Source organism: Pimephales promelas, chromosome 5, assembly GCF_988280905.1.
Source record: "Pimephales promelas chromosome 5, fPimPro1.hap1.1, whole genome shotgun sequence".
Lineage (NCBI taxonomy): Eukaryota > Metazoa > Chordata > Actinopteri > Cypriniformes > Leuciscidae > Pimephales > Pimephales promelas.
The window spans coordinates 584,904-612,810 of record NC_142773.1 but is presented as its reverse complement, the minus strand read 5'-3'; the positions used below and the strand labels follow the sequence as shown (position 1 = coordinate 612,810).

At 37.9% G+C, this 27,907-nt stretch overlaps 2 protein-coding genes across 2 annotated transcripts; both read right to left on the bottom strand.

Moving 5' to 3' along the window:
- Positions 1-68: 68 nt before the first annotated feature.
- On the bottom strand, positions 69-12,167 carry mcoln3a (mucolipin TRP cation channel 3a). The gene is made up of 12 exons (XM_039674487.2): positions 11,884-12,167; positions 11,523-11,687; positions 9,320-9,473; positions 9,041-9,122; positions 8,863-8,959; positions 8,437-8,536; positions 7,105-7,217; positions 5,301-5,450; positions 4,399-4,500; positions 3,223-3,345; positions 2,376-2,582; positions 69-381 (listed from the first exon to the last, which is right to left on the bottom strand). The coding sequence occupies exons 1-12, from the start codon at positions 12,085-12,087 to the stop codon at positions 226-228; spliced, it is 1,653 nt and encodes a 550-aa protein (XP_039530421.2). The 5' UTR covers positions 12,088-12,167; the 3' UTR covers positions 69-225.
- A 1,182-nt stretch (positions 12,168-13,349) lies between these two features.
- Positions 13,350-21,510, bottom strand: bcl10 (BCL10 immune signaling adaptor). Its single transcript, XM_039668822.2, has 3 exons — positions 21,232-21,510; positions 18,996-19,284; positions 13,350-14,453 (listed from the first exon to the last, which is right to left on the bottom strand). The coding sequence occupies exons 1-3, from the start codon at positions 21,280-21,282 to the stop codon at positions 14,074-14,076; spliced, it is 720 nt and encodes a 239-aa protein (XP_039524756.2). The 5' UTR covers positions 21,283-21,510; the 3' UTR covers positions 13,350-14,073.
- Between the last annotated feature and the right edge of the window lie 6,397 nt (positions 21,511-27,907).

Here is a 27,907-nt window from a genome sequence, read left to right as displayed (position 1 = left end):
AGATTAGGGATACTTCATTGGATTTGATTCTTTTCACCTGAGGTAACGTTGTATTTTTATCTTAAATACATTTTCATGTATGCCCATCTTTGGGAACCAAATATAATACATTCTACATAGTATAAAAACACATGAGTCATCTTATTATATTACATCGAAAAAGCTCTTGACTCTCAATCTTCCATCCGTCCGTGTGGATAACGCGAGTCTTCTGGTGAGCGCGCGTCAGGAGCAGCAGAGACCGGGAGCGCACGCGCCGCACGAGGAGGAGGAGGAGGAGTATTCTTCATCCATCATGTACTTCCCCGAGTCCGGTGTGTCCCGACACTCAGCGACGAACGCCTGCAGTTCTGACAGCGGTTCTCCTCGCGTCTGGTGGTGCTGTGGTTAAAGACAGAGAAGTGATGATGGAGATTAGCATTAGCATCACAGCAGTCAGTGTTTGTTTGGGACTGAACAGATTCTGCTACTGTGTGAACTAGTTTCCCTTTACCTCGGGACAGAGCAAACGCTGACAGGATTGTTCCCGTTCGCGTGGATATACGCGGAAGTGATATTCCTGTATGGGCTCTATGCACGGCGGTATTTCCGGTGAAGGTGCAAGGATGCTCGATAACTTCCGCCGATCATAGAGTCCAATACAATACCGAGAATTTATATTGAATTTTATACTCCATGGTTATACTAAAGAAACGTTAGTCACAAAAACAGATAAAACAGACACCCCTCGTTGTGTTTATGCTTCTTTTTAAAATTATATTAAATAAACATAACTACATATAAAATTACATCAAAACGTTTCGTTTCAAAGACGGGAGGACAGTAAATATTGAAGACTCTGCCATAATCCCGTTTTCCTCGGTTTTCCTCCGCTTTAATCTCCACAACCAGAAATGGACTACCATTACACATTTTTTAAGGGGCTTGTAACATCTCAAGCTGCCACAGTTTTGTGCAAATGAGCGTCCGGATCGCATTAAAGCTACACTGTGTGAGATTTTCTCCCATCTAGTGGTGAAATTGTATATGATTACCAACTGAATAATACTTCCCAGATAGCAAACTGACATTGAATCAACGTGGAAATATGACATCGAAACAATGTTGATCTGACATTGTTTTGCTCATCGAATTAACGTTGAACCAACGTCAGACGCGTCATTCTTTCAAAACTAACGGAAAATCAACTTGAAATCAACGCGTTGTTTCAACGTTATGAAAGCAAACCAATTTTCGATTTTCATTTACCTTTGAAGAATGCCGCGTCTGACGTTGGTTCAGCGTTAATTCGATGAGCAAAATCAACGTTGTTTCAATGTCATGAGAGACGTCGTTTCCACGTTGATTCAATGTCAGTTTGCTCTCTGGGTTTCTACTCTTTTAACTCCTATGGTAGCTGTATTATTCACAGATTAACATGGCTTCGTCCATGAGTGTTCCTTAAAGCACTTTAATGAGGTTACTTTAGTAAACTATTATAAATTGCATTTAGTTATTTACTCAGTTAACATGTAGGTTATGAGCTCTATTTCCACCAAAGGCATTTTGAAAGACCGTTTTTTACCACGTCATGCTTACGTAGGGGGCGGGGCTGTTGTGACCAGCAACACGGCGGGAATGGGAAAGCTAAGACGTATGGCGACATACCAACCCGATCTCACAGGAATTCGTACGAATTTTACGAGGTGGCTAATTCGTAACAATTAGTACGACCTCACTCGTACGAATTAGTACAATTTTGCTAAATCGTGCATATTTTACGAATTAGCCAATTCGTACGAATGACCTACCCCTGACCCCGCCCCTAAACATAACCGTCACGTGGGTTTAGACAAATCGTACGAATTCGTACGAGTGAGGTCGTATCAATTAGTACGAATTAGCCACTTTTGAATCACTCGTACAAATTGGTCGTGAGATAGCGTAGGACATACACAGTGACGTAACGACGTCAGTGGAAAAACAAACCGGTTGCGAGAAAGTTAGCTAGTCGAACCAACTTTGAACCGGCACCAGTTCCAAACCACTTCTTATTTGGTGGAAACGAGGAATATGTAAAACGAATAATAGTTTTACGTTTTCGTTATTTTGGTACCATTTCATTGCTAACATTAGCTATCAGCTTCCCAAACGAATGCAAGCTAACTATTAAACTTCGGCAGCACATAACATGAAAAATACTTCCAAACATGAGCCCTAGGAACAAGCCAGCTCCGCTTTCAGACACAGTATCAGTGTGTTAGCAGCAAAAACAACTCACCACCAAACCACTGCATTGTGGTGACAGGCTTACAATATATCCGGAAAACCTCCAGTTTCACTTGCAGTGGTGTTGCTGAGTGTCATACGCGAGTTGCAGGCTTGAATAAACTCACCTTGATGGTTTCATACGTGTCCTGAATGATGGCAATGAAGAGGCTCAACACCATGAAGGTGAAGAGTGAGATGAAGCTGTAGATGTAGATTCTGCTGAACAGCCACACCACATAGGTCTTGTCCCGCAGCTTCTTGAAGGAAGAGTACACTTCATCCCCGTTAATCATGGAAAACAGGCAGTCCGCGACCAGGTTAAATGTCCGAAACTGAGAAGAAAGCTTCATTTTATTAGTTCATTAGGCTTAAAACTGCTTAAACGTGTGGCTGAGATTACATAGTTTGGGACATTTTATATGCGATTGATGATTGTTACTTTGGGATAATAGGAACGGATCTAAGTGCAAGGACTAATTTAAGAAAGCAAAGCCAAGAGATGAGTGACAAACATCAACAATTGACAAAGGAAACACAAGGGCTATTTATAAACATGCCAAACCTGGGTGAGACATTCAACGAGAAAAGAACTACAAAGAACTACAAACATGGCACCCGAGACAGGAAGTACAAAAGTCAGCACAGGAAACATGCACATCCGAAACAGCATTGTTTTATAAAGCAAGTTAGTGTTTCCAAAGACAATTTTATGCGTACAAAACTTAATATTTTGTGTAAAAGTTTTCGCTGACTACACAAAGTGCATGAATATTAAATTTAGGGTTTAACAACAAGTTTTGAGCACAATTTGTGTCAAAAACTTGTTAAACTCTCAATTTAAAATGACAATTTAATTAGGATGGAACAACACTATACATATAATAATGTGAGGATATTATAAGCATGTAAATGTGGAATATTATAGTAATATATGGCTTCAAATGAGACATCTTGATTGGGTGTCTGACTCACGTTTTCGTGGTGCGGGCCCAGCACGATCCAGCCGCAGAAGCAGTAGCTGAGGTAGATCATGACCGCACACATGGAGAAGCGGACGGCACTGGGCAGAGCGGCCTGCAGCGTGAGGATGAGGATCTGCGGCACACACACACACACACACACGTCACGAGACGAGCAGACTGAACGCAGTGAACGTAGATAGACACCTTTCAAGCTAAACATTACACAAAATATAACAATAAAATCAATACAATAGAATTACTCAATTTGAAAACTTGCCCCCCAGCAAACAAATAGAGAGCCTAAGCCCCTCCCCTTCCGGTCGACCACCATGGGACCTTATTTCGGAAAAATATTGAATGGTAGTCAATGGCGAGAGACAACAAATATTTTGATCTGTGCCCTGAATTACACATATGATGTTTGTCAATTTACAAGACACATTTTAAAGTAAAGAAAGTCGCAGTTTGATGTAAAACCGTTGAGGTATAAGACTGTGAAAATACGTAATTACAAAGACTACAAACCCCAAAGGCGCACATTTTCTCTCAATGAATAAAGCTAACTTTACTGAGGCTGTCTGTCATTTACTGAGGCTGTCTGTCATTGTTTCTACAGTCTTACGTTATAATCGTAACGTTACGAGTGTTTTGTACCAGACTGCACACACACGAGCAGCGGATCTCGTTTCGCTTCCTGGGAGATGTAGTTCATAGAGCGATTTTCACATAAAACTAAACGTTACTCGTCAGTTTTATGACAAACTGCGACGTTTTTGACTTTCAGAATTATCTTTTAAATCGACAAAAATCATATGTGTAATTGAGGGCGCAGTTCAGACGGAATAAAAAGATAAGTTGTCTTATCAGTCGCCATTGACTATCATTCATATTTTTTCCGAAATAAGGTCCCATGAGCCGGAAGCGGAGGGGCGGGACTTAGGCTCTCTATTAAGGTTCTGGGAACGTTAGTTTTTGGTTCCCGGAACGTTTTTCTTACGTTATAAAAATGGAACCTAAAAATAACTACATGGAACGTTCCTATAACGCTCTTGTTTGGTTCCCAAAATAAATAATGGGAACCATTCGGGAACATTAGGGGAACGTTCTGTGTTTGGTTAATGTGAGGAACTTTTTTGCCTTATATCAACTGATTACACATGAAAAACGGAATAAATGAGTAGCTTACATAATACTTCTGAAAGAAACTGAGGTAACGCATCACTCCAATCCACACCAGCATGGTTGCGGTTCCCAGCAGAATACTGCACACATCATAGTTCGTCAGCTCCTGGACACAGGACAGTTACATTAACATCTAAACTCCTGCTAATCTGACGAGGAGACTGTGGCTAACTTCCTCTTAAAGTGCTCCTATCATGCTATTTTAAAGCTTCCTAATTTGTCATTTGTTTTGGTTGTCTCCCATGGTTTTAAATGCATCAACTCATTTAATATTCTCATTATATTTACTGCAGCAACACCTCTTTTCCCAAAGTGTGTGAAACAGTCTCCCTTTCAGATAGCCTGCTCTGATTGGTCTACTCTGCTCTGATTGGTCAGATGACTCAGTGTTCTGTTGTGATTGGTCTACTCTGCTCTGATTGGTCAGATGACTCAGTGTTCTGTTGTGATTGGGCTACTCTGCTCTGATTGGTCAGATGACTCAGTGTTCTGTTGTGATTGGTCTACCCTGACAGTAATAATGGTGTCGGTTTTATCAGTCTCATTCTTTGGAAATGAATAAAAGTGTATTTGCTTCACATCTACTCCACATGAACATCACAAGCCAAACTCTTCCAGTCTCGAGGGTCAAAGTAAGCTTGGATTATGCTAATCTGTAACAAAACTACGTAGGTTCGAACAGGAAGTGAAACTGGGTTCAGTTCAGAATAGTTTCTTTCTTTTGGGACACAATACACAATATTCACTTTGAGCTCTGAAATTTGGCAGATTATAAACGGTTTTATATTATATATACATACATACAGTTATATATGTTATATATACAATATATTATGGAAGGTGATCTTTGAAAAAGCATAATAGGGGCAGTTGAAATGTGGGTTTGTTCCAGCCTCTGTTGCTCACCTTGCTCTGTATGCATATTTTGAGGATTGAACCCGCAATACTGAGCGTATCACTGATGATGACGAGAATGTACCAGCCGTTGATAAACTCCATCCTCTCGGACCAGGAGACTGTTTTACTGTGGTGAATGGACATAAACGTGGCGTACTCCTGAGGAGAGGAAACATGTGTATGACTATCAACATGTTCTTACACACCCCAGCTGCTGATTAGTTTTTTCTTAAGTTTTAGGATGGTGATTTGTTGTTTGTTTGTTTTGTTTGATTTTTTCTTAATTTAGGCTTAATGTTTTTTTTATTATTATTATTATTATTATATTATTTTTGTGCTAATCTTAACGCCAGTGGAGGTTTGTGTTTGGGTTGGTGGTTGTAGTAAGCGCACAATGAATATATCCAAAAGAACAGTCTATAATAACAAATCTCAGGAGACACAGAAAATATATAGACAACCACGCAAACTGAAACAACCCAGAGCATTGAACTGAGGAAACTAAAGGTGATTATACAGCAACCAGGAGAGACATAATCCAATAAAGTATCCAGACAGAAATCTGTTGGCTGTTCTCAATGGGAAAGTGGCCAAGCAACATCACCTTGAGAGTTTAAATCCACAGGGAGTAACGAGGCAACTAAATGAGCAACAGGTGAACATAATCAAGGGAAGTATAACTCAGTTAATGTGAGCCTCTTTTTTAAGTTAAACTCCCAAGATAAAGTTAGAAGACGTTCATTTTGATTTTGTGATACACAAACATGTTTTCCCATGTGTTTCATTGATTTATCTTCACGTTCATTTATTCGTCAGCACCTTTGTTTGCCCCATGTATTTAAGCGCTCAGTTTCAGTCGGTTCCTTGTCCTGAATTGTTTTACTTCAGTGTCTACATGGTTGTGTTTCCTCAGAGTTATTGTCCTGTTTAATGTTTTGATTCTTGGATTAAAGATCTCATTTGTCGTGTGCTTTTACAGCCACCAGCCGTGAATAGATTACAGCACATAATAGAATAGAATAGAACATAATAGAATAGAATAGAACAGCACATAATAGAATAGAATAGAATAGAACAGAACGACACATAATAGAATAGAATAGAATAAAATAGAATAGAATAAAACGGCACATAATAGAATAGAATGGCACATAATAGAATAGAATAGAATAAAACGGCACATACTGTAATAGAATAGAATAAAATAAAACGGCACATAATAGAATAGAATAGAATAGAACGGCACATAATAGAATAGAACAGAATAGAACGGCACATAATAGAATAGAATAGAATAGAACGGCACATAATAGAATAGAATAGAATAGAATAAAACGGCACATAATAGAATAGAATAGAATAGAACGGCACATAATAGAATAGAATAGAATAAAATAGAATAGAATAAAACGGCACATAATAGAATAGAATGGCACATAATAGAATAGAATAGAATAAAACGGCACATACTGTAATAGAATAGAATAGAACGGCACATAATAGAATAGAATAGAATAAAATAAAACGGCACATAATAGAATAGAATAGAATAGAACGGCACATAATAGAATAGAACAGAATAGAACGGCACATAATAGAATAGAATAGAACGGCACATAATAGAATAAAATAGAATAAAACGGCACATAATAGAATAGAATAGAATAGAATAGAACGGCACATAATAGAATAGAATAAAACGGCACATAATAGAATAGAATAGAATAGAATAGAATAGAATAGAACAGAACAGTGCTTTTATGGGCTTGATTTGTTCAGTGGATTTGCTTAGTGCGTCAGACGAGAGACTTACGAACTGCAGGAGGACGCCGGTGCAGACTGAGCGTGTGCAGAGGACGAGCGAGAGCAAGCAGGAGCCGATGACCACACAGTCAAACAGAACGATGAGTCGGAAGTGACTGTCTGCTGGAACAAACACAGCAAAACTGGACACCTTTAGACAGTCATCTCGTTATGGCACTGCTACAGGAATAATTTTAGGTGACTAAATATGTATTCAATGTCCCAATTCTTATTTGTTCAGCAACTGGATCATAAGTGATCAGATTAACGTGTTGGGAGGGGGGTATATTGCCCCTACTCCATCTGATATGATGGCCACACTCTCAGAAAAAAAGGTACAAAAGCTGTCACTGTGGCTGTACCTTTTCAAAAGGTAAACATTTGTCCATTTTAGGTGCTAATATGTACATTTTAGGAGTGAATATGCACATTTAGGTGCCAATATTTACATTTTAGGTGCTAATATGTAAATTTTAGGTGCTAATATTTACATTTTAGGTGCTAATATGTACATTTCAGGTGCTAATATGTACATTTTAGGTAGTAATATGTACATTTTATGTGCTAATATGTACATTTTAGGTGCTAATATGTACATTTCAGGTGCTAATATGTACATTTTAGGTGCCAATATTTACATTTCAGGTGCTAATATGTGAATTTCAGGTGCTAATATTTACATTTTACGTGCTAATATGTACATTTTAGGCGCTAATATGTACATTTCAGGTGCTAATATGTACATTTTAGGTGCCAATATTTACATTTCAGATGCTAATATGTACATTTTAGGTGCTAATAATATGTACATTTCAGGTGCTAATATGTACATTTCAGGTACAAATATGTACATTTTAGGTGCCAATATTTACATTTTAGGTGCTAATATGTACATTTTAGGTGCTAATATGTACATTTTAGGTACTAATATGTACATTTTAGGTGTTAATAAGTACATTTAAGGTGTTAATATGTACATTTTAGGAGGTGTTAATATGTACATTTTAGGTACTAATAATATGTACATTTCAGGTGCTAATATGTACATTTCAGGTACAAATATGTACATTTTAGGTGCCAATATTTACATTTTAGGTGCTAATATGTACATTTTAGGAGCTAATATGTACCATTATAAGGTACCAATATGCAGCCTTTAGGTACAAAAGTGTACCTTTTGAAAGGGTACAGCCCCAGCTTTTGTACCTTTTTTTCTGAGAGTGCACAGAAAAGATAGTGTAAGTGAGAATAGTGCTATTTCAAGCAAAAAATTATGTTTAATTTAATAGTGTTTTGACTTTTTTTTTTTTTTACATGGTCTAGTGTCAGAAAATCAACTTACTTGAGTCTGAAACATTCCAGTCCTTACATCCCTTTATCTGTACACCAGTGCTTAAAGAGATCTTGATTTTCCCACTGTGTGCACTGTTGTCAAACATGATCTGTAATCAAACACAGAAGGTTACACACTTTATCCAGTTAACTTCCACCAGCATCGAGTCAGTCATTCTCTATAATAGCTTTCTCTAGATGACACTGAGTAATAAAGCTTCTGACAAAATGGAGAAGGAGAAGAGGAAAACGTATATCTTTCATTTGACCAAATGTGTCAAACCTCAATTAGCCAATCCTGGAAATTGGGTGATTATGGGAAGTAAAAACTTTCACAAAAATGTCCTTTTTGAATTCTAAACTTTTTTTGGATGTTAAGGATATATTGAAATGTAATTTTATCAGACAAATATGTATGAAATGAAACAACGCTTACTTTAATGTTGAAGTCATAGCAGTCAGGGAGCTCTTGGTGTCGTACAGATTGAACATTGATAGCTTTGATTTTAAAATAGATTTTTAATGCTAACAACCTGCGAGGGGATCAAAAAAATATAATTTCATGAATAACAAACTCTATGTATGTATTTCAAAGAAGAACGTAGTGTACACACCTTTGAAAGTCTAAAGTGAGGTTCATGTCATTTTCCAAATCTTCATTTGTGTAGGGTGAAATGGGATAAATAGAAATACATTCTGAAATATAAATATATATATTTAATATCAAATAAGCACAAAACAGTGAACTATAAATCTAGAAAGTCCCTCTGTGGTGAAAATCAAGTTTTTAATGTGGTTTATATGTCTATCCGGTGTTTGACCCATCATCTAATAATGTAACTGTATAATATCTGTAAAACTCTGATGTTTTTCTCAATAAGTACGCCTCAGACCTGTCTCTACACGTGGGTCGATGTGAAAGGACTCGGTGGCAGGTGAAAGGTCAGCGTGTCGATATAACTCTTGGCAGAGGGACAGAGGGGTGAACATGTCGTCCATCTTCTCAAACGCGTGATTATCCACAGTCAGGTTTTGGAGGTGAAGAAACTACCAAACAAATCAGATGATTGATCAGATGCAAACAATAAAGCAGTTTCAGTCACTCCTGTGAAGACATTTAAAATGTTAGCAGATTAATACTGAGTTGTGCTGAAATGAAACATTGTATAGTGCGTTATTAAACATATCCGTGAGGAATAGAGCAGAAGTAAGTTCAATACTAAGTTCATTGGTGGACAACAGTCCATGACATCACAAGTGCAGCGGCTCCTGTTTCAAGTCAACTCTTTTATCTGACAGAGCGAACCAAAAATTGCCTTTCGACGTGGAGCCTCGACGCTCTTATCTTGGTGTGTTATCCATACTTCAAGACCCAACAGAAACTGGGGAGGGAGGTAAACGAGAGAGAGGGACGCTCCATTGCCTCAACATGGGATATCCTCACATATCAAGAATCAAGATAATTTGAATGTGGAGAAGGAAAAATATGGGTTGGATACGGATACGGTCTCTTCCAGGACTGCGATCGCCACGATGTGTTGGATCCAACCGCAGGGAGAAGACGCGTAACGCTCATCTCTCGAGAAGATACAGCGCGAGCCGATCAAACACCCGCGAGTGCTAGACACACACTCCCCTCCCAAGCAATCAATGCCAAGATCTGGGTTCCTCAGGTGTTATGAAACAAGGAAACACAGGGGAACACACTTCCTAGCACTTGCTGCCTACTTTATCCATATTTCATGTCCGATTACACAATCTACAAGCAAAACGGCCCGTGAAAACAAAAAAATCTGATGATCTTTGTTGACATCTTTGTACGCATGCGCGAGTGGTTGTTGCATGGCAACAAAACAAACAGAATGGCCGGCTGTAAAGACGCGACAAGCACTTTCAAGTTATCAGGCAAAATCCACAATATATAAGCACTTTAATATCTGACGACCGGAGGAGGTTTAGAGAGAAGCTCAACATTTGTATTGGTGACAAAATTGAAGTTATTCAAAGCCCATGTGATTTGGGATGTCAACTCGCCCGTGTTTGGCCACTATATCTACTGGGAAGACCTTTATTCTTATTTAATAGAAACCCCTGGACCCTTCACTCATGAAAGATTAAAGGCTTTCAAAAGTCGGGAGGCCTATGATTATTTTGTTTCTCGAAAAGTTGGGCCGATCTTTTCTGCCAAACAGAAAGCAGTGATAGTGCTAAAAGCAACATGACATCATGACTTTTGCGTAAACATACACGACACTTTCGAATCAAGTGGCGTGTTATCTATACGCATTTTGAGATATGTGTGTATGTCCGAGCGAAACGAAGCAAAATGTAGATCTGCATCTGGGGAGCGATATTTTTTTTCCTAGGATGGTAGGGGAAGACTCATAAATGGTATTAACCCCAGTGATGGGTCATATATTTATACAGTAATGTAACAAGTCAACAGCGTTCATAAACACGCTGAAAAGCGATTATGCGTGTTGGAAATACGAATTGGCGTGTTGTATGCGCCATTTCATGAGATCAGTCTGTAAAGCAGAGGTTAGACCTGGCCAAGCAGTCACAGCGTGATTCGCATCTCCCGTGGGTGATCGCAGAACGGAGAAATAATCACTGCTCACTGCGACTGCAAAGCCGGGTAAGTCTATATTGATCAGTGTTCTTATTTATTTATTTATTTATTGAAAATGAAATGAAAAACTTTTTATCTGGCCCCCAACAAGCCGTACAATCGAACACACAGCAAGAGTGAACCATCCTCTTCTCCAAATCCTCCTCCAAACGTGCAAAACAATCAAATTACAGGTGTCTAGCGGTGTTTCCTGCCACACGATTCCCATGATGCAACGGGACAAACGTAAACAATGACGTCACAAAAGATCCGCCTATACTTGTGACGTCATGTACAGTCGTCCACCAATGAATATTACACAACTTTTGTTTCATTTAGTTCCCGTTTCCTTGGTAACTGATTATGTCCTTGTTGGTTTCTATGGATACTTATGATTTGCACCTGTCTCTCTTTATGTTTGCCTTGTTGTGGTATTTCTCCTGAGTGTTTGGATTATAACACACTGAGTGTTTTCCAGGACTTACCCTTCTGATTGCATACAGTACGTGGTCATGCACCTCGTGTCTTGTGTACAAAGCGTAATCTTTATTTCTGTCCTTGTAACCTTTCAGGAATAAATGTTTGAAGGCGATGAGATTTTCCTCTTTAAAGGTGACCATCATCTCGTTGCTCAATCCAAACAAGACCAACTGTGATCAAATACAAAAGGTAACACTTTATTTCAATAGTCCACATTCAACTTCAATGTAGTATATGGAGGCGTTTCAGGCGTTCAGAAACACTGACACTGATATAGAGAAGAACTGGAGCTTTCAAACAGCAACATGAACATGGTAAAACTCTACGTAAGAAATCCGCAGTGCTGGGGTGAATGAAATCACACACCTGAAGGGTAATAATGGCAATCTTGAGTATCTGCAGCATCATCTTCCACGGCTTCCGACCTCTGGCTCTGTACTTCTGGCATGGACTCATGAAGAAATATTTCAGTTTCCTCCTGAAGTTGTCCATGAGCGGCGGGTCCGCGTGTGGTTTAGCCGTCCCATTGCGTGCCAGATGATTATTTGAAGATCCACACAAGTCAGTCATGAGTCCTGTCACTCTCCAGTCGGAGCGTCTGAATGACTCGGCACTGAACACACACTGGGTTTCCCTGCGTTTGAGGAACTGAAGCTGCTCTCTTTCCCTTTTTCAAACTGGCATAACCAGAGCTCATCATCAAGCGGAGACAGATGAGTGCTGATAGTCAAAATCAGACAAAGACACACGTTTCCCAGTAAACCAGCACGTGCCGTACAGCTGAGCAACCCCTCCTGAGCAGGTTGTGCAGCATTCACTACATGTGTCTGTCACTCTAAACTTACCAAATGTCCCTCAATAAGAGATCATTTAAAGCTTGAATCAGCCAGAATCTGTTCCTTTAATACTAAACATGTTATAAGAGTGAGTGGAATCAATCAAGCTGGGAATGAACCCTTATATTCAACTATATTTATGTGACTCAATCATAATTCTGATATTTTGCATGCATGGCTACCGGCGAAACACATTTCCAAAATTCCAAGCTGACAGTTTCTTAACATTTTGTTGACAGTCCAAGTATGTGCTGGTGATATAAGGTAACTATGGGTTAAGGTTAGTATATAGTTATTTCACATTATTGTAATTACTATAATAAGTGCATTATATGAGGAACAGCACTGTGAAATGTGGTGTTCCTTAAAACTGAGAGCTTAACAACACATTTTAGCATTGTTGTCAAATACGTGTAATAAATCTGTGTGATGTTTATAAGTTAATCTGTGTTAGAACGAAAGATGATATTTCTATAATGTCTGTAAGGGAGTAGAGTAATTAAATATGTGTATTGTGATTAATATAGTACCTACAGCCATTTCAAATCTGAAATACACATTTTATATTTTCATGAAATGTCATTTTTGGTGTGAATGAATGTACATTTTATTATTAAAAAATGTGTGTAAAAAAATCTCTATGTGAGTGTCAGTGTTTCTCCATTGTAGTCTTGAGTTTCTTCTGGAAACGGAATATTCCTCATTATAATAATTAATGCGCAGAATAAAGGGGCGGGGCCTGGTTGAGTTAGTAATTATGTGTTAAACTGGCGGTTATGAAAAGGGGCGGGACATTTCCCACTCACACACGAAGCGCTCGACTAATCACAACACACTGCTCCAGCCGACCAATCAGAGCACAGTGTGCTTTCAGGAGGAGCGGCTTCATAGAGACAGGAAGTAACTGACAGAGGAGCCGCAACAATGGAGAATATGAGGAGAATAATCAACAAACCATACAAGTATAATAGGTCTTCTTAATAATTGTACAGAATCGTCGATAAAACAGGTCATTTATTTTGTTTTAAGTAGACTTTATCCCATGTGATGAGTAAAATACATTTAACAGTTATTATAACCTAACATTAGCCAATACATTACAAAACAATGAGAAATATGAACTGTTTATTGCTGTACATTATCTTCTGTAAGTACAGATATTGCTCATCGAGTGGAGCATCTTACACACTTTACTCATAGCCACCCACACACACTTTAGTCTGTAGCACAACAAGGAGACCACACACACACTCTGTTAAATGTCAAACTCCTGATCCAAAGCAAAGCATGCTGGGAGCTTAACATCGACTGCTCAGTTTGAGTTAATGAGTTTGGTAGACCCAACTTCAGTTTTTAACTACTTCCCCACCAGTGTTTCATTGTTCAGTTTCCAGTCTGATTATATTCACAAAACGTTCACTCAATATTTTCTCGCACTTCGATAACCATTAAACGGACAGTGTCCTTCGCCGAGGTCTCGGTGGAGTTCATCAACACTACACCCAGTGGCAGCTTTGATTGGATGACGTCAGCTCGGATCCACTCCTCCTGCTTTACACAGATTTGGATCTGGAGATGGAGGATTGTGGGAAAAACTCGTCAATGGCGGGGAAGGAGTTAAGCAGGAGAAATACAGCAATTGTGTTGCTTTGACTCATTTTATTTAAGTAAGTTTAAAACTTTTTTTGTAAAAGTGTGCCTGTGCTTGGATTGGTGAAAGCTACGAGGTGTGCGGAGACAAAGAGCGCGAGCGCAGCGGCTGGAAGTTGGCGTCTCCGCTGCTCCCGGCGCTCCCACAGACCACGGCGTCCTCCGGCTCCTCGGGCACGGCCGGCGCTCCCGGGTCTCCGGGTTTGGGCAGACTGGACGAGACGGTGGACGACACGCTCACGCCGCCGCCACACACCGACACCGCCTCGCTCCCGCGACACGACCCGTAGCGCAGGTTAAAGGACCCCGTCGCCACCGAGGCCGACGTGCTCGCCTCTCCCTCGGGGTGATAGCAGATGGTGGAGTACTTGTCATAGTCCAAGTCCATTTTGGAGAAGTCATTGGTTGCACTTTTTGAGCATGAATAAGTTGAATTAGCCGAGGACCCCGCTGCAAAACATCAACATATGGGGTTAATATCGCCAAAAAAACACTAAGAAAACCAAGAAACCAAAATACAGTTCATCAGTTATGGATATTACTTGTGAATTAAAAGCCACTTCTTTTATTAACCAGTCAACGGGTCATGAAATGGACAATTTAAAGATCTGCTTAAAATGAAAGCAAGATTTTAACAGTTCAGACGTAACAGTCTTGTTGTGTAGTTAAAATAATGTGCGACATTTATGTGTATTACAAATGCTTTATAAATCTTAAAGTTGACCCCTTGTACGTCCTTATTGACATTTGTGATGATTTTGCCTTACCGCCAACTGCATACATTGGCACAGGTGTGTATTTGCATTCGAATTTTTATATTTCGCCCTCATTTCCTTTAATAAATCTATTTTGCACTGGGAACACAAAATAGTTCCACTCAGGACCTTTTGGTCCCCATTGAAACCCATTAAAACTGCAATTTTTAACTGCCCAGGGCCATTTAACTATAAAATGATGCAGTGTTTGTTAATAGGCTAAGTTTTCTGACACCATGGACCTGTGCGTGACGTTTACGGGGTTTGCGATGATCTGTCACCACAGTTATAGTTGACAGGAGAACTTGTGGTGTTTCGTGTAAAACAATTATTATTAGTCTGTGCCATTTCCTGTGGGTGTGTGAACAAAAACACTAAACATTTGTGCTTTATAACTTTAATATGAAGCAACAAAATTCGTCTCAGTTGAACTGATCTTCGTCTTTACTACAGCAAATAAACATAAACTGAATGATAAAACTCAATCAGTGTTTCAACAGGGGAAGACATCAATAAAACAGATTCTAGGCTCTACACTGTCACTTAACCTCACATTTACCTCAATGTCCATAAACTCTTACATATTACTCTATATTTGTAATTAATCTGTTAGTGATGTCTTCATTTTCTGATGTATGTTAACCCTTGTGCTGCATTAGATTTTTAACACCGTTGAGTGCATTAAGGACCAAAAATGGCCACATATTAAACGTTGCCTAAAATATTATATATTATTATTATTTTCCACTTTTACCAAGTTAAATCTTTTAACCAGCATCAGTCCTCATCATAACTACCAAAAATGTATTCAATTTCAGGATTTTAACCCTTTAATTACCAGCTTTGTTTGCGAAACCATCGATTTGTATAAGTGGAACAAACACAAAAATTCAATTATTTTCAATAAACTAAATGCAAAGAGAAAACTTTAGATTTGGATTATCACAGTCTTGAATATGTCAAAGATTAGCAGCAACATTATTTCTGGTGCATTTAAAGATTTTGTGTTATGCCAGATAAAAAAAAAAAACGACACTTAGCGGCGTTAGAGACCAAAAATGGCCACATATTAAACATTGCCTAAAATATTATATATTATTATTATTTTCCACTTTTACCAAGTTAAATATTTTAACCAGCATCAGTCCTCATCATAACTACCAAAAATGTATTCAATTTCAGGATTTTAACCCTTTAATTACCAGTTTTGTTTGCGAAACCATCGATTTTTGTATAAGAGGTAAAAAACACAAAAATTTAATTATTTTCAATAAACTAAATGCAAAGAGAAAACTTTAGATTTGGATTATCACAGTCCCACTTTGCAAAAAATCCCACTTAGCGCGTTAGAGACCAAAAATGGCCACCTATTAAACATTGCCTATTGCCTAAAATAAGGTGCATTTCCACCCATAGGGAATAAATATGTAGTGACGTCATCACTATATAATGCAAATATAATGCTTTTGCTTCAAAATGAAAGGATGTTTGTGCAAAAATCATGTTTCATGTATTACTGACAGCCTCAGATTTAAACAACGTTTTAATGAGTTTCAATGGGCCATTTTTGGTCTTTATGGTGCTGAGTGTTACTATTTGATCTACACAGTGTGTGTTATACATATTTTGCAAAATGGGACCACATTTTTTACATGTATCCAAAAAGTCACAATTTTGCCAAATTTCATACCATTTGCATTAAAACAGCCAAAATGGTCAAAGAAATTAAACTGCAAAAGACCAAAAATGTCCCTAATGCAGCAAAAGGGTTAAAATAATTCTGCCAGCAAAACAAGTTATTAATTGGTTATTTATTTATGTCATGTTTTCGGCCAAGTGCAACCCGAATTTTCGTTTCGTTGCATCCCTAATTCCTGTTGATGATGTGGGCGGGGCTATAACCTGTCACTCACATGAGATCAGCCAATAGCAAACCACAACCATGCAATCAATCCCTCACAGACACAATCAAGCCCCGCCCACATGTGTTGTTGTTCCAGAAGCGCTTCACTCAGATATAGAGAAGAGAAGACGAGCACAACTTCTGTTTCAGGCCGACAATAAAAACCCTTTGCATGTGAAATGAGAAACGGCGAGTCACACACACGCTTTATTCGTTCATCTCTCAATTATCCTTGTATAGCAATACATTACGTTTTCAAAGTAGACTTTGATTATAAAACTAAGCATTTAAATATCATCTTATGACATTATTGGCAGATATAGAATGAAATCTGAGGTGTTTTTTCCTCCTCTCACTATACGAGTCACAAAGAGCCAAATACTTCATCCCTGTGGCCAACAACAACAAAAGCCTGAAGGTGTTTTTCGACTCACTGTTTCCATCAGCATCCGCTCGTCTTTTATTAATGTTTAACTTGCAAACAGGCGAATGTAAATAGGGCCAGATGTTGTATTGGGAGCGTGAGCTGGTGGCCATACTTCACTGAAGGGGGGTATGATGATACATGATATTTATTAACAAGATCCATCCGCTGCACTTGAAATGAGTTAATATTGGTCGATCCAATCCCAAGTGGACACTGATAAACACAGAAGTGCATGGGGTCCAACACATTTTGAGCTTGCCCTTAACAGGAGAGTCACGAACGCGCATCACAGAACAGAGCAAGGCGAGCTTATAAAACTTAAACTTAGTTATTTATTTATTAAATGAGCGATTGTTTCGCTTGATAAGACCCTTATTCATCGTCTGGTGTCGTTGAATATTTTGCAGTTTGCACTGAAACTGTCTTTTGGACCTTGAACCGTTTGGACCCCATTGAAGTCCATTATATGGAGAAAATCCTCATCAAAAACTTTAATTTCGACTGAAGAAAGAAAGACATGGACATCTTGGACGACATGGGGGTGAGTAAATTATCAGCAAACTTTTTTTAAAAGTGAACTACTCCTTTAAGAACTGTATTCTCCTTTCTTCTTAACAGTTATCAGTCTAATTTGAGCTTGACCTTTTCTACTAAAGGGATGACTGTTTCAAGACTAATCTAAATGCAAACCAAGTTCATCTGTTCCAATCTATAGTGATATGAATCAACAGACTGCAAATCAACTTTATGTTTGAGATGAGTCCAGTGTCCGTGGTTGACGAAGCCGTATTCAAGTTAAAGGCAGAACTGAAGTGTGATATCCAAGAAGTAACTTGACAACGCATGTAAATATCGCAGGACAAAGTCAATATCAATGGGATCATGTTTATATGAAGGCTTTTCTGATGCCTAGCAGATGATTTGCTTCCATGATAAGAAGACGAGGTGATGTTTTTTATAATTTGGTGTGATTACGTGTGTTCGTGTGTCTGCACAAGTGGGTTTATTTCTAACAGTATCAGACGGCGTTTACCGACAACTCTTAAAGGTGACCGCAATCGCAAGATGAGGATCAGAATGAGGGTTGACAATTATTATATAGTGTTCTTGGTGCAGAAAATAACTTTACTAACCTCTTTAGTGATAAAAGCATGATGTCACGCCTGACAACATGTGGTCAAAATAACCTACACTCATCCTAATAGCAGTGTAAACGGCCTCTGAGGGTGGAAAGTGGCGTGTACTTTCATCTAATAGAAAATGAGGAAACATTTTTATAGTTTATACTTATATGCTACTTTTCAACGAATAAAAACAATCAAAACACTTTTTAAAATAATTGAACAAAGTTGATATTATGGATTTATATATGGTCAGACACTGTGTATTATTAACAAAAATATTATTAAGATTTTACAGACTCGACTTTTTCACTCGACTAAGACTTGGATATATATATATAACATATATATTGGTCAGACCACTCAACTAAGACACTAAGCTCCTCAAATACATAAGGAATTAGCCTTGATATACTGTATATATTAGCCTGGTTTCACAAACAGGGCTTAGATTAAGCCAGGATTGGGCATCTTTAGACAAAACAATGGCACTGACATATTTTAAAACAGCTTAAAGTTTTCTACAGTAGATAAAACGTTGTATTTATCCAGTTCTTTATTCACCCTCGCATTGCAAACAAGCAGAGACGGAGTTAAGAGGTTTGACTGACAGTTAGAGGAGCCAATGGGGTTACAGGGTTAAGTCAAACCCCTTTTTTTTGTTAGATATTTGAAAACCTACAGGGTGATCAATGGATTAATAAAAAACAAATCCAAATGACGAAACATGAAGATACGTGGTTTCCACTCGACATCACCAACCCTTTAGGTAATGTTCTTTTGTACCTTTTAAAGCCTCCAGGCGCTCGTTCTTGACGCGCTGCACCTCGTCTGTGATCTTGGCGATGATGAAGTTGAGTGTCCGGCCCCACTTGATGGACTCGATCAGCACGTCCAGGCCGCGCGGGTTCTCCGCCAGGATGTCCAGCAGTTTGCTGGTGCGTTTCCCTCGGGTGGTTCTGCAGCTGATCTCCTCCGTGTCTTCTCGGGTCAGGATCTTCTTCGAGCGCAGGTAATCAAAGTGCCGCTCAGCAATGATCTTATCCACCAGGTATGGCCGTAACCGGTCTATGGCCTGCCGTGAAAAAGAGCAGGAGTGAAATACTTACAATCTTACATTTACAATCATTCATGTCATGAGTTTCTTCCAGAAACGAACACAATATTCCTCATTATAATAATTAATGCGCAGAATAAAGGGGCGGGCCTGGTTGCGTTAGCTAGTAGTGTGTTAAACTGGCGGTTATGGAAAGGGGCGGGACTTTCCCAAACACACTCAAAGTGCTCGACCAATCACAACACACGGGTGAAGAAATGAAATCATGATAACCCGAGGACAGGAGCTGAAAACACACTATCCCTGCTTCTGAATAGTATTACGTAAACCAAGAGGTATGTCCAAAATCTAGGGCTGGGCCAAATACCTTTTTTTGAGCTTTGAAGCTTTGGTAGAAATCAACATTGTGCACTACATGTACACATGCTAACCCCGAGTGCAGTGTCGCATTTGGTGCAATATGAACATCAGAATTAAATGAGTGGTATAATAATGCCCTTTTCACAAGATGTAAAATAAGTCTCTGATGTCCCCAGAGTGTGTATGTGAAGTTTTAGCTCAAAATACCTCACAGATATTGTTATATAGCATGTTAAAATTGTCATTTTTTGAGGGTGCGCAAAAACACCGTTTTTTGTATCTGTCCCTTTAAATGCAAATGAGCTGCTGCTGCGGGGGGCGGAGCTACAAGAGCTTGTGTGCGTGTTTGTGTGTTAGCAGCTCCGATTACCTCACACACACAAAATCTCAAAAACTTTAGCCTTTTAAGTTCAAACCAGAGTCAGACAAATATGGAAAGACTCAAGAAGACAGGACATTTCTGAATGGTTAGTTAATGAATTTATGTTATCTTCTAGTCCTTGATTAACATATTCTGCCATGGTCATCTTCTATATCTCGTGTTCCCATGGGTGGGGTTTTTTTTGCTAATTTTAGGGTTTGAGATGTCACTAACCCAGGAGGCTATTCCTGACATAAGTGGACACATCAAATATTTTACAACAAAATTATGAGTTTTCATGGTTTGAGCTTGAACATGACAGTTTTTTTGCTCAAAATGGCCCCCGCTCCTCTATAGTGTAGCAGAGTATACCGTATGGCAGCAGTGAAATGAGTACATTGCATATAGGCCTACTTAAAATAATATTTTACCATCTATATTTTATGTGACGGGGTTGAGTTGTTAAGCCTGACTAAAATACACAAGTAGTTACCATAGTATATAGTTCTGCAGCACCTGAATGATGTCATTTCCAGGAAATGATGTCACAGCCGTATGAGTCAAGTCTAAATAATTAAATAGCGTGTTATGTTCAGTTATGTTCGGTCAAACTGAGGGACATAACTTTATATATCTTGCATTTTTTAGGGGGGAAAAAAATCACAAGAAAGTAACACAAATAAAATACTAGGCTAACAATATTGACAAAAAAATTAATTAGACAATCACACATTTTGTTACATTTTCCATAGTAAAAATTCAGTTTCAGAGACATGACAAAATGACTAGTGTAGGATATAAATAAAGCATAATTTTATGATATATATATATATGTAATTTGTAAAGTCTGGGGGACTGAAATATTACCAAATCACAGGAACACATTTACTCAGACACTATAGTGATTAGATTTCTCACAACGAAGCAGGAGAGATACTCATAGAAATAAATGGTAACTTTTGTTTTTGAGTCATCATTACTGACTTTAAAAATGTCTAATGTTTATCGCGTAGGCCAAGTCTACCTGAAACTTCAAGTGTGGTTACTGTTTACAGCTCATTGCAGAAACCCAATGAATATAAGTTACTCAAACATATTTCGATGGGTTTTATGATCAGCGACCAACCGCCTCACTCACACCGCTTTCACTTCCACTTTATCGGACGCAAAATCTGCCAAACTCGCAAACATGTTCACAGACAATCTGTTGAACGCACACTTTGACAGACAGGATCGCTACTCACTTCCTTCTTTATATCGGCCATTTCGTCCTCCGTCAGGTGAGTAGCCTCCATCCTCCGTTGTCTTCACCTCTTCTTCTGGGTTCTCTAGTTCCGCCAAGAGAATATGGACTCGTATTTCCACGTCAAATACGGGAAAACACTCAAAGACTATTTATATGATAGACTTTTACAAGCATGCGCTGGCGAGGCACGAACTCAGTACTTCTGTTGTAACTGAACTATAGGATAGTTCTCTAAAGTAAAGGGGAACTACCGGGATCTCCGACTTCCTCATCTGACGCAGAGAGGCGCACACGTCACAATATTTGCCCAATGTGTAATATAATATCTGCATTGATTGTGCTGTTTCATGGGCAAATCACTGCGGATCACTTCTCTCAATGCTCATATAGGCCTACCTTATTTCAGGATTCTCAATTTGTTTGTTTGGCAAGGTTACACTTTATTTTGGTAACATTTGTGTTCACATGCGTAACTATAAATTATACAAGCAACTAAACCAATTTACCCAAACATGTAGTTAATTATTATTACGTACTTAAATGTATGATTATACTGTAACAGGAACACCTTAAAATAAAGTGTAACCCTTTATTTTATTTTAGGGTGTTGTTAAGCCTGGTTCGGAGTAGGCTAATGCTAATAATAACATGTACTTTCTATAGGGTTTGGTTTAGGGTTAGTTGCTTGTAATTATGCATAACTTATAGTTATTACATGTAGAATTTTTATTTCAAGCAATATAGTTGACATATAACAACAAAGGCAATGAGAAGCATTTGATTTTTAACAACATAAATCAATCAATCGCTCGAAACGGAGTGGGAAGAAGTGGGGTTTATTTAGGCCCACCCTGGTCTGTGTTACAGTTAACAAGAAAGAATATTCTTAAAAAATAATATTTTATATAATTACCAAATATCATGGCTTTCGTTTTATTAAAGTTTAAAGATAATTTATTGCTATCCAGAAATATTTTTGTATATTGTTTAGTTCAGTATTTACAACTTAAATAACCTTATCATAATTGTCATCACAATAGAATATGTTGGTGTCATCTGCAAAAAAAACCCCCACACACTTAAGTCATGTACAAGTTGAATTAGGGCCCAACATTGACCCCTGGGGGACACCGAAGAGTCAGATGAGGACTCGCCCATCACAAGCTTTTCACCACTCGTTCATCAAAATGAACTGATCTTTTTCCGAGTCATTTGGTTCATTCAACAAACGAAACGAACGAATTGATTCGGAAAAAGTTCGAACAGGAGAGTCACTAACGCGCATCACAGAACAGAGCAAGGCAAGCATTTGAGCTTATAAAACTTAAACTTTGTAATTTATTTATTAAATGAGCGAACGTTTCGCTTGATAAGACCCTTATTCATCGTCTGGTGTCGTTTAAAGCCCTTTGAACAGTTTGCACTGAAACTCTCATTTGGACCTTGAACCGTTTGGACCCCATTGAAGTCCATTATATGGAGAAAATCCTGGAATGTTTCCATCAAAAACCTTCATTTCTTTTCGACTGAAGAAAGAAAGACATGGACATCTTGGATGACATGGGGGTGAGTAAATCATCATCACTTTGATAATAGTGTCAAGATGTTTCTTTTTTCATAAAATGCCAAGATAGATTGTTAACCATCTTAGGTGACCAAAAATAGGTGTTAAGAGAAAGCGAAGGGAGAGAAAGAAAGGGGCGGCTTGCTGGCAACAGGCATTTTAGGATTGCAAATAAATATACATTTTATATTAAATGTTTTTTTTTTTAAATTCCCCTGTAGTCAATCATTTTAACCCTTAAAACGAATCTATGATCACCAAAATTACATATTTAACCTTTTCCTTGAAAAAAAAAATTCATGCACATTTACATTTATTCATTTAACTGATGCTTTTATCCAAAGCGACTTACAATTGCTACGTATGTCAGTGGTCGCACACCTCTGGAGCAACTAGGGGTTAAGTGTCTTGCTCAGGGACACACTGGTGTCTCACAGTGGACTCAAACCTGAGTCTCTCACACCAAAGGCATGTGTCTTATCCACTGCGCCAACATACCTTAAAATGCGACTGATATGACGATTATTTTTAAGAATTTCTCTGAACAGCCCCTGATGATTTTTTTTTATTATGTCCTGATAATATGTAAAACTAAAACCATTAAAAGAACATAACCGATGCAAAGATTTCTTTCTTTTTCACATGATGCATATTTGTAAAATACTATAAGTAATAAACAAAATATTATCAGGTGCTCTTCGGTCATTTTTGACTGAAAAATTTGCTGTTTTGAATTTCTAAAAATCACAGCTTCTTTGGAATGTTATGAAACTTGTTGACTTTTATGGCATTATGTATGTGAATACAAAAAAAAAAAAATTGAGGTCATGATCCGAGCAGGCTAAGTGGTCGTAAAAAAAAATAGTCACGGTGTGGTCAAAAATGACCGACCCATAGGAAATGAAAGGGAAATTGACCAAAAAAAAAAAAATCTCTGAATTTTTGTACGTGCAATCTACAAATCAGCCACAATTAAAAAAAAAAGTACACCGCAAGGAAAGGGGTGACACTCTACAACATCTAGAGTGCAAAACAGACAAACCCACCAACACACACACACACACACACACACACACACACACACACACACACACACACAAACACACTTTTATACACATACACACCAATACATTTTGATTACAAAAAGTATGTTGTGAATTTTAAAAAATCACATCTTCATCGCGATGTTACGGAACTTGGTGACTTTTATGGCATTATGTATGTGAACACACACAAAAGTTGAGGTCATGATCTGAGCATGCTAAGTGGTCTTAAAAAAATAGTCACACTTGTGGTCTTTGGTCAAAAATGACCCCCATAGGAAATGAATGGGAAATTGACAAAAACACAAAATTCACAATTTTTTTTTTTACATTTTTTTTAAAAAAAAAAATCGTTTTTGAGATTGTTTCAACTATATATTAAAAAAAAAATGTGTTCATAAACATCTGGGGAATTCACATGCCTCTCCATAGAGAGCTGTACATGCCATCTAGTGGTTACACCATGATTCTACGCTTTTTCTCTATACTGTAACCAGATAGTGTTAATTTTCTTCAAAAAATATTTTTTTTTCTGAAGGCCTAAACTCTATATTAAACTAAAATACTGCATTAATACTTTTTTGAAAAAAATAATATATATATAGAATATATATATATATTTCCATGGCAAAAATAGACCATAAATATTGCATAAATATTAATAAATTCAATAAAATTGTCTCAAAATACTATATTTAAAAGAATAAATATTATAGAACAAAAATAAATTGCATTGGAATTGGAAATTTAATTTTTAGGTGTCCGGTCACTTTTGACCGGGAAGATAACAAGTGTGAGTCCGAAACGAAGAGCACCTGAGGGTTAATATGACGCACGACGCCGTCCAGCACTTTACTGAGGCCTTTGCATGCTATAATGTTGAATATAATGTATAATAATGCAATGAAGAAATGTGTAAAAAGTGTCCTACATTAGTTATTATTATATTATATTAAATATTAAGTCAGTGAAAGAACCCAATTATATTCAACTAAAGTAATCCTGTAATTATATGATAAATATAATTTCAGAATCATGAATATTGTTATTCTGGTGTCTCTATTGTCTGTGCTTTGGGTTTCAGAGTCCAAACCTGTTCATTTACACACACAATGTAACTAAAATTTAGCATTGATCTACTACTGTAATAAACTCACATTATTGACTAATTTGATAAGGTCGCCTCTTCATTCATCTTTTGAACTAATAACTGGATCAAAGGAAGGGATTTGCTTTTGGATTTTGCAGATGAGGCTAACATGAGCGCAGACTCTGGACACACACACACACACACACACACACACACACACACACACACACACACACACACACACACACACACACACACACACACACACACACACACACACACACACACACACACACACCTTGACGTAGATGTCGATCTGCGAGCGCGGGTAGAGCTCGATAATAACAACACTACAGTATGAGTGTGTATGAGTGTGTATACCTCCGCCTGCTGGACAGATAACAACACTACAGTCTGAGTGTGTATGAGTGTGATGTAAAGTGATGATCGAGAACGATTAGAGAACACACAGCTGTATGCTTTTGAATCGCTCTCGCACGGGTTTAACATTTACTGTGAACATAATAGAGTTGATTAAACTGACTCTTAGCTGCAAGAACCGAAATGCTTGGTATACAGTAAAGTAAGCTGCAGTCAGTGCATTGCAAGACACTGACCATATTGCAATGTATTGTTTTATCAATTATTCGTCCCACCTCAAATGTGGGCTTTCTTTCTTTCTTTTTTTTAAATAAATCATTTTTAAACATCTTTTGATCATAGGCGGAGTTTGACATTCGAGCCACCGGGGGGGCAAAAAAATAAATAAATAAAATTCATTGTAGCAGCTGACCTACATGGTAGCACATATGGACAAAACAAACATGATAAAACACATATTTATTTTTAACCCAAGAAAAAACAGTAAAACAATACAATCATATCTGATTGCCTTTATTTAATTGTAAACAGTTAGAACTTCGCATAAACAACCACTTGACTTTGCGTCACATCTTCGTTATTAGGATCATAAAACGTGGACCACTTTTGCCCTGTTAAAATATTATCTTCAACCAAATCGACAAGATTTCTTTCCTTTTTTCAAAACACATTGTGGCAATGAGAGTGATTAAAAAACTATTTATATTTCGCATTTATACTTCATGAAACATTTAAAACATTTTAAGACACGGGAAAAATTAGTCACAAAATATGCTATACTCTAGCCTGGTAATCCGACTCTGCTACTTCATTTTGCTTCGTAGACAGAGTCTGGAATGGCATAATAGACAAGTGTTTTCTCTCTCGCAAGGGGGCGCCCTGATGACAGTGGTGCTGTACTGATACTGTGGTGCTGCCGGCCGGCATCTATGGGACTCTCCGAGACACACTGACCAGCTCATGGTTATCTCATGAAAATACTGTTGTTTCTATAGGCATCTGTTGAACTTTAAAAACCTACAATCAAATTTGAGATTTCCCAACGCCAATCGAGTGAAAGAGACAAATTTAGACGTCTAATAGACTCCCATTCATTTTGCACTCGGGCGATCGGCCCCAGTGGAACTCCAATCAACATTCGGCACAACAATACTTAACCCTCAGGTGCTCTTCGTTTCGGACTCACACTTGTTATCTTCCCGGTCAAAAGTGACCGGACACCTAAAAATGAAACTTTCTCCATCCCAGTAAAACCAATGCAATTTATTTTTGTTCTATAATATTTATTCTTTTTAATTTAGTATTATGAGACAATTTAATTGCATTTATTAATATTTATGCAATATTAATGGTTTATTTTTGCCATGGAAAAATATAGGCCTATATATATATTTTTCTCTATATATATATATTTTTTTTTTTCAAAAAAATATTAATGCAGTATTTTAGTTTGTTGTTGTTGTTGGTGGATTTGAATATATAGTTAAAACAATCTCAAAAACTATTTCTTATAAAAAAACTTGACAAAAAAAAAAAATCACTTTTTTTTTCATTTCTTTACAATTTCCCATTCATTTCCTATGGGCGTCATTTTTGACCAAAGACCACAAATGTGACTATTTTTTAAGACCACTTAGGATGCTCAGATCATGACCTCAATTTTTTTATGTGTTCACATACATAATGCCATAAAAGTCACCAAGTTTCGTAACATTGCGATGAAGCTGTGATTTTTAAAAATTCAAAACATACTTTTTGTAATCAAAATTTATTGGTGTGTATGTGTATAAAAGTGTGTTTGTAAGAGTGATGAGTGTCACCCTTTCAATGCTGAGCACTTTTTTCCTGCATCGTGGCCGATTTGTAGATTGTACACACAAAAATTCTCAAAGTTTTTGTGTTTTTGTCAATTTCCCATTCATGGTCGGTCATTTTGGACCGAAGAGCACAAGTGTGACTATTTTTTTTACGACCACTTATAGCCTGCTCGGATCATGACCTCAGTTTTTTTGTGTGTGTGTTCACATACCCAATGCCATAAAAGTCACCAAGTTTTGTAACATCGCAATGAAGCTGTGATTTAAAAAAAATTCAAAACAGAAATGACCGAAGAGCACCTGAGGGTAGGTCTCACTGTGTGTGCAGGCTCAAACTGAGCTTGATGAGATGTGATGTGAGCAACCGTTCTGACAGTTGTACGTCTTCTAGTAGCTGTGCCATGATGACTGCAATGAAATTAAGACCATTTTACCAATCGCACTGAGACAATAATAATGAAACCAAACATGAAAAGGGAAAACCTTAGATTCATAAGCAAAAGAACAATAAACACCTATCACCCAAATCTTCATTGGGGCATCTCCCACAACAGAAGAACAGGCGTTGTTTTCTTGTTCTGCCTGTTCTGCTGCTGCAGGAATGAAACAATTTTACCACTCGCGCCAGATTTTGCCTTTGCATAACACCGCTGGAGGCAGGAGGTTTGTGAGATTTGAATGCCTGAATGAGCCCTGGAGGAGAGAAGATATTGTGCAGAGTCAAGAACCACAACATGGGGGGAAGATATCAGGTTGGGCCAGTTCAACCCGATCTCACG

Excerpts from the sequence above, each read along its gene's own strand:
- mcoln3a (XM_039674487.2), bottom strand. The coding sequence starts at position 12,087 with ATGACTGACTTGTGTGGATCTTCAAATAATCATCTGGCACGCAATGGG. Across the intron at positions 8,537-8,862 it reads GCTATGACTTCAACATTAAA|ATCATGTTTGACAACAGTGC; the intron begins GTAAGCGTTGTT and ends GTTTGATTACAG. Across the intron at positions 7,218-8,436 it reads CTGGAATGTTTCAGACTCAA|CAGACAGTCACTTCCGACTC; the intron begins GTAAGTTGATTT and ends TGTTTGTTCCAG.
- bcl10 (XM_039668822.2), bottom strand. The coding sequence starts at position 21,282 with ATGGAGGCTACTCACCTGACGGAGGACGAAATGGCCGATATAAAGAAG. Across the intron at positions 19,285-21,231 it reads TGGCCGATATAAAGAAGGAA|GCCATAGACCGGTTACGGCC; the intron begins GTGAGTAGCGAT and ends TTTTCACGGCAG. Across the intron at positions 14,454-18,995 it reads GCGCCTGGAGGCTTTAAAAG|CGGGGTCCTCGGCTAATTCA; the intron begins GTACAAAAGAAC and ends GATGTTTTGCAG.